A 13200-nucleotide genomic window follows, 5' to 3' on the forward strand; every position below is an offset into this window, starting at 1 on the left:
TGTATTCTGTGAAAGACTAAGAGGTCCAAATGGATGCTATATAATATTCCTTCCAATGTAAAATTTTGTTAACTTTCCCCCAAGAAATTTAAATTTTTAAAGGGATTGGGTCAGGATTGTCTGTTCAAAACCACCATGAATACATTCACTTTTAGAATTAATTTCTTTTTCTGAAGGATGGTAGGGAATAAAATATGGGTTATTCTCACCATCCCCCTATCCTTTGTTTTTTAAAAATGGGCAAATAATCTGTCTAAAGAAACCCAAGCCTTGACTCTTTCTGCAATTAAATTTCCTTTTTCCTTGTAAAGAACTTGTACAAATCTGACTTCACCAACTGGATGAAAGGGATTGGCTGGATGCCATTAGAGTCACTGGAGGTAGAGAAGGCAAAGAAAGCAGGAGAGATTCTCAGTGAGAAGAAGTACCGCCAGCACCCCGAGAAGCTGAAGTTCACATATGCCATGGACACAATGGAGCAAGCACTAAACAAAAGTAACAAACTGATTATGGACAAGGTAAGAACTCACCTGCTGGTCTCAGCCTCAGAACTCCCGCAGTGCTCGGGCCATTGAACCGGGCATCGCCACTTTGACCTTCATCAGTGTTTTCATCTTTCTGATGATCATGGCCATGGTGATGGGAGGGTATCTAGATTTGTTGTATCTAGGGGGCTCCAACTTATACTGACCCCAGGCTGTTAACACCATGCTGATTGTGTGATGGAACCACAAAACCCCCTGTAGTGTGTGGTTGGGGCAGGAATGCATTTGTTTCAGTAGAAAGAGGGCTCCCATGTTTGATGGTTTTTTAAACTCATGTGCTCAGTCTCATCAGCCTGTCTTCTTGCTGTTTGCTTCATTTTCCAATATCAAGTTGACCTTCTTCTGCCTTGGAACTGTGGGTCTCTCCCTCACCCTGTGATAGCACACTGCAGTATAGTCATGTGCAGCCTTTCTTGTTGCAGAGGCTCTACACGGAGAAATGGAACAAAGACAAGACCACTATTCATGTCATGCCTGATACTCCAGACATTTTGCTCTCCAGAGTAAACCAGATCACCATGAGTGACGTAAGTAACAAAATGAGGGGCAGGGAGGCTGAAGGAAACTTCTATTTGTGGGATATCTGTCTCCCACATGCCAACCACTTTAAAATCAGGATCCCCGTTCTAACCTGACTAAGATGCTGACATTTTTCTACTTCATCATTTAGAAACTGTACAGAGCTGGCTGGGAAGAAGAAAAGAAGAAAGGATATGATCTGAGGCCTGATGCCATCCCAATAAGGGCTGCAAGAGCCTCCAGAGACATTGCCAGTGATGTAAGTGCTTCCTCTGGGCTTTGTTTAATATAAAGGAAAAAAGCAAATGAGCCAAGCTTGTGTGTATGTAGGAGCTACAGTCAGCTCTGTTCAGTGTTGGTGGGACCCCCATCCTTTGTAATACACATGACATGTCCCTTCCACCCAGCCCAAGGACCCTCTAATCATGTGTTCATTATTTAATGTAAAAGGTAACAGGGTCTTGTTAAAATAATTAAATTGTTCTATATGCTAAGTTGCTTCAGTTCTGTCCAACTCTTCGAGACCCCCATGGACTGTGGCCCTTCAGGCTCCTCTGTTCATGGGATTCTCCAGGCAAGAATACTGGAGTGGGTTGCGGTGCCCTCCTCCAGGGGATCTTCCCGACCCAGGGATCGAACCCGCTTCTCTTACATCTCCTGCATTGGCGGGCAGGTTCTTTACCATTAGTGCCACTTGGGAAACCCCAAAATAATTAAATTGTTAGTGGGCAATTCTAAGCAAACATCAGGATATGAGCTATACATTTTGCCCAGAAGATTCATTACCAGGCTCTTTCCTGAATGTAGAGAAATGGTGTGCTGTGGCCTTTTCCATTGGTTACCTGCTGAGTGGGAAAAGCCTCTTTCTAAGTCTCCCTAAAGCAACTTATTTGCACCTCTCTTTGATTAACTCTGAGATGATTCTTTCCCTCATGGTCTCAATTCTGGCAAGAAATTTGAAGTAAAGTAGTTTGCTCCCTGTGCCATCCCCAGCAAATCTTCCTTTTCTAGAGTAGCCCTAAACCCATGAGTAAGCTAATGGCATCTAGTGAATTATATTTTGTTCTCTTTTCTTCACTGTCTCATGTCCATGTGCCTTTTCCATCCACAGTACAAGTACAAGCAAGCCTACGAACAAGCCAAAGGCAAACAGATTGGCTTCCGGAGCCTTGAGGATGACCCCAAGTTGGTGCACTTCATGCAGGTGGCCAAGATGCAGTCGGACCGGGAGTACAAGAAGGCATATGAGAAGTCCAAGACATCCTTCCACACCCCAGTGGACATGCTTAGTGTGGTGGCCGCCAAGAAGTCTCAGGAGGTGGCCACCAATGCCAACTACAGGAACGTGATCCATACCTACAACATGCTTCCTGATGCCATGAGCTTGGAACTGGCCAAAAACATGATGCAGATTCAAAGTGATGTACGTGACAGCCACATTTGCAGAGCATTTACTTTGACATGATAAGCAAATCATGAAAGATTCTAAGTCACGACATTTTGAAAATCCAAAAAGAAATTCATATGTAATTTACCAATAAGATATTTCATGTTTTACCTTAGATTGAATTTTTTTAAACACAAAGGAATGAATCTGATCTATTATTGTTGTGAGCATTGCTGGATGTTAGATTCAGGAACAGCAAGTGAATTTGGTTTCAGAAAGAATTTGTTGAAGGAAATACATATAGCTGAGAAAGTTGACAGTTTTTACAGCTTCCATACCTTTTATGGTTCCTGATTAAGGAATAAGAGATGAAGCCAAAAGTCAGATGACTTGAGAGCTATTGCCCCTCATTCCCAAACAGCTTTCAATTCTGACCTTGTAATTGCCTATCTTACTTACTGATGAAATAGGAGATGATGCTGAAACAGCTATTAAAATAAATGTGAGGAAGGTACAAAGGGTGGAAAACCAAGAATTCAGCTACAGAGGCCCTTTGGTGGCTGGGAGAAGTGAATTTAAATTATGAACCAAAGGCAGGCCACACCAAGCCTATATTTTTTTTTAGAAATGTAGGAGCTGAGCTATAGGTGGAGGGGTACATAAGTATCTGAGTGAAAGCAACTATGGTACAGTTATAGAGGGAAATGTCAGAACAGAGGAGGGAAGCAATGAAATTTGCACAAAGTACTGATTAGGTTTTCTGGCATTCCTGAAGGAGTTGTAACTGTGGTGGCTGCTCAAAGGCTTATAGCTAAAGATAGAAATGGGGTCCCCTGAGTCATCTATTAGCCAAGGGGACTTGGAGGTTTTTGTAAGAGTTAGTCCAGCATGGTCACTTTTCTTGAGATAGTAGTCACATGGTAGATTGATCTATTTGGTACTTCTTAGCATTTTTTTCTTTATGAAGGTATTGAGAGAAATCACAAAGATACTACTGCTTGTTTTAAATTTCTCATGCAAAGAAATGTGAAAAAGAAATTTAGGGATATAAGTAGTTGAAGTTGAATATACTATTGGTTGAAAACTGAAGGGGAACCTGTGGAATATTAAATACCTGCTCATGATTCTAAGAAGCTGTGATTTCTTCTCATCCTCAAACTTTTCCTCTTTTGCAGAATCAGTACAAAGCTGACTATGCTGACTTCATGAAAGGCATTGGATGGCTCCCTCTGGGCTCCCTGGAGGCTGAGAAAAACAAGAAAGCCATGGAGATTATCAGTGAAAAGAAGTACCGCCAGCATCCAGACACTTTGAAGTATTCCACCTTGATGGACTCGATGAACATGGTTTTGGCCAAGAATAATGCAAAAATTATGAATGAAGTAAGTCTTTCAATAATGTAGTGTTTAACAGGAATCAGAAATAAGCCAGGAATATCTTACATTTAATCTACAGGTTTTGATAATAGTTTTAGAGCATCATAGTTAATGTTTCCTCTAAAAAAGGGTCTTATAGTTAAAGAAAAAGATAGAAATTAGTCCTAATAAAGTGCCCTCTTCAAATGTTTAATGAACCACCCTACCCAGTAGACATAAGTATAGACTTTTTTAATGCAAATCTTGAAAGTGAGTCCTATTTGTTTAAGGTGAAATTGAGTAGAAGTTCATAATGCTGAATCAGAAGATTGTAGGGCTTATAACAGCTATGTGTTGCAGCCCACCCTTGCTTGCTTACTCTTTGCTGGAATAAAAGAAAACTCCTAGATTACATGATTGTAGCAGCATTTCTGAGCCAGAAACTTCTCTGGCCAATCCTGAGAGCAATTGCTCTCCACTACTAGTTCCTTGGATCCATAATGATTCCAGTCTTTAGAAAATTCTCACTGTAGTTTGACATTATTAGCGATTAGTTGATTTCATGACCAAAAAGCAAACAAGCACATCACCCTGTTTTTTGTTTTTACCCTTTTTCCTTGGACACATGTTTTCAAGTTGCAGATAACAGAATAATTACAGCAGCATTGGTTATATTGTGCAGATCACAACTAGAAATGCCATTGATTAACCAAAAAGGGGAAAAATAATTTGGACCTAACATGATACAGTTGCAGAAAGTGATGTAGAAAGAGCTGTATTATGCTAAGTTTCTGAGTAAATCCTCTGGAATCTTCTGAGATAGAAATTTGTCAAGAAGATCAGCCTCTTTGAAAGGGACTTGTCAACACAAGGCACAAATCTCAGTGTCCCTTTTAAGATATAGAATTATAAACTATCATAAACATACATTTATTTTTTAAACACTTTTTCATTTTTCCAGTGTTAATGATTATCATTTTACACTACTGATGCCAAGATGAGAATCATAGAAATAGCAAGTGCTAGCACTGAGAAGTATCTTGGTGATCATCAGGTTGAATCCCTTTATTGCAGGGTTGAGGAAAGTGTGGCCCAGAGAGGCAAGGCACCTCCCTTAGAGACACACAGCAGGTGAATCACCTGGTCTAGACTAGAGCCAGGACTCTGAGGAATAAGCATTGCTCTTTCCACTAGAATTGCAATGCCTAATACTATAGTCACTAGCCACATGTGATGGCAAATCTAAGTCAGTTAAAATTAAATAATAATAATTCAGTTCTTCATTTACATTAGTTACATTTCAAGTGATTGATAGCCCTGTGTGGCTAGGAGTTGTGTTGGTTGACACAGAACTTTTCATCACTGCATAGTTCTAATGGGTTGTGTTTGTCTTGAAGAGATCAGAAAATTACTGCTTTCTTAAGTAAAGTTTCATTGTAACACAGCCACAGCTCTTCATTTGCATATTGTCTGTGGTCACTTTTGCACTGTAATAGCAGAATTGAGTAGTTAATAGAGATTCTGTGACTTGCAAAACCTAACATTATTTACTATCTGACTCTTGACATTTATCAACCCCTGATCTAGAAGAAGACTCTAGAAGATTTGTTTTTATTTTTTAAATCAAACCTGGCTAAAATAAAGAGATAGCATTTTTCACCTACAAGATTTCCAGAAATTAAAAACCTGTGTGATATACAGTATTGCAAAGAAAGTTAATGTAAACTACTTTTTGCTAGTGTTAATTAAAATTCATCCACCCAATGCCCTTCAGAAGGCCTCACGTAAGTGCAAAGATACACATATGTACAAATATATGTTAGTATTTGTTGCAGGTTAGGGTCTCCAAAAGGAGATTCTGAGGTGGAATTTGGAGTACAGGGCATTTTTCGGGGATCAGTACCTGTGGGAGGCAGACCTGGCAAGAGGGGTCCAACTGGGATGCTGGCCTTACAAAGCCTAGGTCAGTGCCAGGGCTCTTGAGTGGACACAGCCTGTCAGGAGTGTCCTGTGCTGGGTAAAATGGCCAGGACTTCATACCTTGACTCTGAAGATCCCTGTATGTGGCCACTGGGGAGATGTACTCTTGAGTGAGGCAGCAAAACCCTGAAGCAGGTGACAATTTGGAAGCTGTCTGCAAACAGTTGGGGCACCAAGTCCTTCTTTGAATGGGTATCTGGGTGGTGCATCTCCAAATCACCACAAAGATTATGGCATCATTGCTTACTGTAGAAGAAAATGAAAACAACAAATTAAATGTCTATCAATGGAGAACTGGTTAAATCAATTAGGTGACACCTCTTCATGGAATACCACGCAGCTCTTTAAATGAGTGAAGTTAATTATTTTAAGAAGGCTAAAAGATGTATAGCCTATAATATTAAGTAAAAAAGCAAGATGTAGAATAATATATATGATTTCATTTATATTTCAAAAGGACTATATGTGGATTTTAATATGCCTAGAAAATTCTAAGATGGAAATGCTATATCCAGGCTGTAAAATAGGAAGACAGGACATTTTACTTTCCATTTTACATCCTCTCCACTATCTTGTTTGAGCACATTTTTCTTTTAAACTTTAAAAATATAAGAGTGAGCTAACAAAACCACATAAATTATTGATATTTGTGTAAAATAATAAGTATATATGGGGCTTCCCTGATAGCTCAGTTGGTAAAGAATCTGCCTGCTATGTAGGAGACCCTGGTTTGATTCCTGGGTCGGGAAGATCCTCTGGAGAAGGGATAGGCTACCCACTCCAGTATTCTTGGGCTTCCCTTGTGGCTCAGCTGGTAAAGAATCCACATGCAATGTGGGTCCCTGGGTTGGTTTGGTCCCTGGGTATGGCCCCTGGGTTTGGTCCCTGGGCTGGGAAGATCCCCTGGAGAAGGGAAAGGCTACCCATCCAGTATTCTGGCCTGGAGAATTCCATGGACTGTATAGTCCATGGGGTCTCAAAGAGTCGGACATGACTGAGCGACTGTCACTTTCACTTTCAATGTGTATGTACTAAATGACTTTAAAAATTTTAATTATTAACTTCCATTGATTTCTTTCTCTTTCTTTCTTTTTTTTTTTTTTAACTTTCCAGTACCTCTACAAAAAAGAATGGGAGGCCGACAAGACCAAAGTCCACATCATGCCTGATATCCCCCAGATTATTCTGGCAAAGGCAAATGCAATTAATATGAGTGATGTAAGTAAGATTCCCCCTGCTGTCATCTTTCTTTCCATTTGAACTAGTAAAAACAAAGTAACAGATTAATGTTTCAATTTTGAGAGGGAATGTTTTGAAAATGAGTGGGAATCCACAAATGAGCATCTTTCTCTTTCTCATTTTGCTTTGATAAGAATAGGAATAGGCCTATTGATGGAACTTGGACCCAGCAGTTAGGAATTCAAAAAAGGGAGTTGGATTTTGTTCTAGGGGTAGGTACTTTTTATCAAACTAGGAGAATTAAAGAGAATGGCTTAGAGCCCAGGATAAGAGATAGAGAGTGAATCCCAGGACTTTCTTAGAGTCCTTCTACCAAGCTTTTGAAATGTTTCTAAACAGGGAGTATTGGGAAAAGTTAAATGGAGAGGGAAGAACATTTTGAAGAATTTAGGTCAAGCCCCATAAGGAATGTGCAACATGTACTGTTAGAAACTGCATAGGGGTTTTATTTCACTTCCTTTCTCATCTTAACCAGTTGCTTGGAAACCCTCAAATCCTACCAGGTGTTTTTTCTTTTGTTTGTTTGAATTACGTAGGGATTTGGGATAATTGACTTCTTTTGGATTGTAGAATCCATACAATTATACACATAAAAATGTCCATTGCAAAGCAGTGAAAGTATTTTGATGAAAGAACACAGCTATTTTGCTTTCTTCTCTTGACTCTTATTTGACAAAATGCGTCAATAAGATTATACTGGACTTTCACATTTCTAACTTCAGTGCCAGTTTAGTCTTTGAAAATAAATTCAGATTTTCCTATTTAGAAGAAAACTGTTTCCTTTGCCTCTCTTTCCAGAAACTCTACAAACTTTCTTTCGAAGAGGCTAAAAAGAAAGGCTATGATCTCAGAACTGATGCAATTCCTATCAAAGCTGCCAAGGCCTCAAGAGAGATCGCAAGTGATGTAAGTCTAAAGGAAAGCAGTCACGTGACTGGGGGTTTCTAGCCTACCAAAATAATAAGGGCTGTGTTTCTAGAACACTGAATGAGTAAAACATGAGGGGAAAAAAAGCATGCCTGCCAACAGTAGCCCCATTATGTTCTATGAACGTGTCTTAACCTTGCTTTCGTATTTTCTTGGATATTTCAAAAAAATAGAATGCCAGTCACATTATGACAACTTAGATGTCAGCTCCCTGACTCATGAGATCTGGATGAATTTACCTTGGTCTCCCTCACCAAGACCGTAGCCTGTAGAAATCCAAAGCCATTCACTAAGTCTTCTTAATGAAGACTTGTGTTGTCCTTGCCTACTGCCTCGTAGACTGTCTTCCTAACAGGATGTCTCAGAAAGGGCTGTGCTGGGGGTGCTGATCTTTTGTTCTCATGATAGCTGATTATTAAATAATCATGAATTTTGCAAACCCATTGTTCAACTATTGACAGCTTGATAACAGCTGTGATGGGAGTCTTTACACCAGAGAAATTGGCAAATATTATAAATTGGGGCTTCCCCCCATCCCAGAGAGCTGGTGTGCCTCCTTACCATTGCCATAACACATCATCTCAATGAGATTCACTTCTTTCATTTGTTTGTTTCAATAAGAAATCCACTCCCAGTGAACATTAATGATTTGGGGGAAGTGGGAAGAGTGCATTCAGAGCACTCTTTCCTTAGCCATCCCCCAGGCATACTTTCTCTTTCCTCCACCTTCTCTGCTCTTCATCTTTTCTTCCTCTCCATCCCTACCCCACTCCAGCTTCATCCCAAGAACTCCATATTCTCCTCCCTCTATTGTTCTGGAGTCATTTGGCTCTCCCAGATCATAAGCCCTAACTTGCACACCTGAACCCATGAGAGACGGGTGGAATATGAAGCTTTCCATGTATCAGGATCTCCCCATTATAGAGGGAAGTTGGTGATAAATAGCAAAATTTCTTCCCCATTACACCAGTATGGAGAATCTGAAAAAGAACTCCACAAATATAAAGCCACCCTGAAAGTATACTGTGTGTCTCATAACTGAGCCTGTTCTCATCAGTGTAAGACCGGCTGGATGATTCCTTGGGGCAACATTAAACTGCTTGGAGCAGTCTGCTTTTTTTTTTCTTATTTGCTGTACTCTTATTACCTACTACAGGTCCCTTTTAACAACAGCATAAGAGCAGAAATCAGTGTTGTGTATCGTCACAAGATCAAGGTTCTAATCCTTAGGGACCTTAGCAAGTCACTCATCCCTCTGGGTCTCAGTTTACCCATCTATAAAATGGGGGCAGTAAGACTAACTTTGCCATCTACCTCGCAATGTATAGTTGTATCAGGTCACATAAATAAATGTGAAAAAAGTATTCTCTGAACTGCAGAATTCTATGCAAGGATCATTTTTTATGAAATACAGAACATTGACACTAGAATGATATCTGGTCAAGGGAATTGCTCTGAATAAATATTCAAAATTTCTTCACAGTATAAATACAAACAAAATTATGAAAAGGAGAGGGGGAAGATGGTTGGTTTCCGCAGTCTTGAGGATGATCCCAAATTAGTTCATTCCATGCAAGTGGCCAAAATGCAATCTGAGCGGGAGTACAAGAAAAACTATGAGAAGACCAAGACCAGCTACCACACCCCTGCCGACATGCTCAGTGTCACGGCCGCCAAGGACGCCCAAGCCAATATCACCAACACCAACTACAAGCACCTGATTCACAAGTATATTCTCCTCCCTGATGCCATGAACATCCAGCTGTCGAAGAATATGAATCGCATACAGAGTGATGTAAGTGATCTTCTTTCTGGGTGATGATTGCGTTCCTAGCGTGAGAGGGGAGATGACAGGCTCCTATGCCACATTCTTGTGTCTGAATTGATAAAGTAGAATGTGCTTCCTCTCTTTATAGAATGAATATAAGCAGGACTACAATGAATGGTACAAAGGGCTTGGCTGGAGTCCAGCTGGTTCCCTAGAAGTGGAGAAGGCCAAGAAAGCAACTGAATATGCCAGTGACCAGAAATACCGCCAGCATCCTAGCAACTTCCAGTTTACAAAGCTGAATGACTCCATGGACATGGTCCTTGCTAAACAGAATGCCCACACCATGAACAAGGTAAACTGAATAGCCAACCTTCCCCACAACTCCCAGCCAGGCAGGGCTCGCAGCCTCTGCTTCTTGTTTGGGAAATTTTAATTTGGACTCATCACTTCTATGCAGTGGCAAACAGTACCAGAGCACTCCCCTTCACCATTTTTTTCTGCTCCCTACCTCTTATTTTTATTTCCCTTGCCCTTCTAATTGAGTTAGAAATAACTCTTTCTTTTAAATTATTTTTTAAGTCTGATTTTATTTTTGGTGTCTTTCCTGAATTATATATTACTTTAGTTACTAAATTAATTTAACCTAATTCAAATTGAGTGCATTCAAATGTTATGTTATTTTTTAAAATTTGTTTGACCTAAAAAGTTATTCCAATTTTAAATGCATTTTTTTTAACTTTCTAGTACTTATACACTGTTGATTGGAACAAAGATAAAACGAAGATTCACGTGATGCCAGATACACCAGATATTTTACAAGCCAAGCAAAATCAAACAATGTACAGTCAGGTAAAATAATGATTAAACATATTAAATGATGTCATGGTATATAATTGATGTAAATGCTGAAGCTATGGAAATGAATGACTCAAAGTCGTTAATAGAGGGATATTGCAATTTATGGTGGTTAGAAGCAAGTGAACGGCTGTGATTATATATTCCATGCAGGTAGGTACTGTGCCTCTTTTGTTTATCTCAGTACTAATTGTGTTTGGCACAGTGTAGAAAATCAATAAATCTCAAGTTATTGAAAGAAAAATGCACCAAACAGACCTGGGTATGAGCTTTGACTTTCCCATTTATGAGTTGTATAATATTGGGTTTAAGCCTTAGTTTATTCCTTCCTAAAATTGGTAACTTTAAAGTGCCTATGACATTGAATTCCTGTGAGGACCAAATGAGGAATTCCATGCACAGCTCTCATCACAGTGCCTGGCACACAGTAAGCACTGAATGACCTTCAGCTCTTTTTATTATTCTCCAGTTGAATGTATGTGCATCCATTCAATGAATTTGAGTCAAAAAAATTAACTTATTTTTTGCACCTTACAAAAGGCATTTCATTTTCTATGACTTTTATCATTTAGATAATTAAAATTTTGTTACCTGACCTTTTTTTAATCAATTACTTTAATATCTATATTCAAATTAGTAGGCCTAGACTGTACTTAACTGTAGAGGAAATCTACCTAATATACCTGATATGAACACATTGTGTCTGAATGGAAAAAGCCATACTCAACTATACTATTAATACCAAGGTAGTGGGGAGTGAGTCTCAGAGGCAAAAAAAAGAAAAGTGGAAGCCAGATCACTTAATGTTAAGTCATTGCTCTGTTAAACAGCTTATATTCTTTTTTTTTTTTTTTTTTTATTATTTTTTTTTTTTAATTTTTTTATTAGTTGGAGGCTAATTACTTCACAACATTTCAGTGGGTTTTGTCATACATTGATATGAATCAGCCATAGATTTACACTTATTCCCCATCCCGATCCCCCCTCCCACCTCCCTCTCCACCCGATTCCTCTGGGTCTTCCCAGTGCACCAGGCCGGAGCACTTGTCTCATGCATCCCACCTGGGCTGGTGATCTGTTTCACCATAGATACTATACATGCTGTTCTTTTGAAACATCCCACCCTCTCCTTCTCCCACAGAGTTCAAAAGTCTGTTCTGTATTTCTGTGTCTCTTTTTCTGTTTTGCATATAGGGTTATCGTTACCATCTTTCTAAATTCCATATATATGTGTTAGTATGCTGTAATGTTCTTTATCTTTCTGGCTTACTTCACTCTGTATAAGGGGCTCCAGTTTCATCCATCTGATTAGAACTGGTTCAAATGAATTCTTTTTAATGGCTGAGTAAAATTCCATGGTGTATATGTACCACAGCTTCCTTATCCATTCATCTGCTGATGGGCATCTAGGTTGCTTCCATGTCCTGGCTATTATAAACAGTGCTGCAATGAACATTGGGGTGCATGTGTCTCTTTCAGATCTGGTTTCCTCAGTGTGTATGCCCAGAAGTGGGATTGCTGGGTCATATGGCAGTTCTATTTCCAGTTTTTTAAGGAATCTCCACACTGTTTTCCATAGTGGCTGTACTAGTTTGCATTCCCACCAACAGTGTAAGAGGGTTCCCTTTTCTCCACAGCCTCTCCAGCATTTATTGCTTGTAGACTTTTGGATAGCAGCCATCCTGACTGGTGTGTAATGGTACCTCATTGTGGTTTTGATTTGCATTTCTCTAATAATGAGTGATGTTGAGCACCTTTTCATGTGTTTGTTAGCCATCTGTATGTCTTCTTTGGAGAAATGTCTGTTTAGTTCTTTGGCCCACTTTTTGATTGGGTCATTTATTTTTCTGGAATTGAGCTGCAGGAGTTGCTTGTATATTTTTGAGATTAATCCTTTGTCTGTTTCTTCATTTGCTATTATTTTCTCCCAATCTGACGGCTGTCTTTTCACCTTACTTATAGTTTCTTTTGTAGTGCAAAAGCTTTTAAGTTTCATTAGATCCCATTTGTTTATTTTTGCTTTTATTTCCAATATTCTGGGAGGTGGGTCATAGAGGATCTTGCTGTGATTTATGTCGGAGAGTGTTTTGCCTATGTTCTCCTCTAGGAGTTTTATAGTTTCTGGTCTTACATTTAGATCTTTAATCCATTTTGAGTTTATTTTTGTGTATGGTGTTAGAAAGTGTTCTAGTTTCATTCTTTTGCAAGTGGTTGACCAGTTTTCCCAGCACCACTTGTTAAAGAGGTTGTCTTTTTTCCATTGTATATCCTTGCCTCCTTTGTCAAAGATAAGGTGTCCATAGGTTCGTGGATTTATCTCTGGGCTTTCTATTCTGTTCCATTGATCTATATTTCTGTCTTTGTGCCAGTACCACACTGTCTTGATGACTGTGGCTTTGTAGTAGAGTCTGAAGTCAGGCAGGTTGATTCCTCCAGTTCCATTCTTCTTTTTCAAGATTACTTTGGCTATTCGAGGTTTTTTGTATTTCCATACAAATTGTGAAATTCTTTGGTCTAGTTCTGTGAAAAATACCGTTGGTAGCTTGATAGGGATTGCATTGAATCTATAGATTGCTTTGGGTAGAATAGCCATTTTGACAATATTGATTCTTCCAATCCATG

The 13200-nt window shown here is 39.3% G+C and overlaps 1 protein-coding gene across 1 annotated transcript in view; it reads left to right on the forward strand.

The window, feature by feature from the left end:
• The window catches only part of NEB (nebulin), a 220594-nt gene that overhangs the window by 60314 nt on the left and 147080 nt on the right, over positions 1-13200 (forward strand). Inside the window, 10 exon segments of the mRNA XM_043894059.1 lie at positions 312-518; positions 968-1072; positions 1216-1323; positions 2176-2487; positions 3627-3833; positions 6900-7004; positions 7824-7931; positions 9436-9747; positions 9869-10075; positions 10468-10572. Coding sequence (XP_043749994.1) covers positions 312-518; positions 968-1072; positions 1216-1323; positions 2176-2487; positions 3627-3833; positions 6900-7004; positions 7824-7931; positions 9436-9747; positions 9869-10075; positions 10468-10572 — 1776 coding nt within the window.

The sequence above is a fragment of the Cervus elaphus genome, chromosome 33 (assembly GCF_910594005.1).
Source record: "Cervus elaphus chromosome 33, mCerEla1.1, whole genome shotgun sequence".
In the NCBI taxonomy this organism is placed as follows: domain Eukaryota; kingdom Metazoa; phylum Chordata; class Mammalia; order Artiodactyla; family Cervidae; genus Cervus; species Cervus elaphus.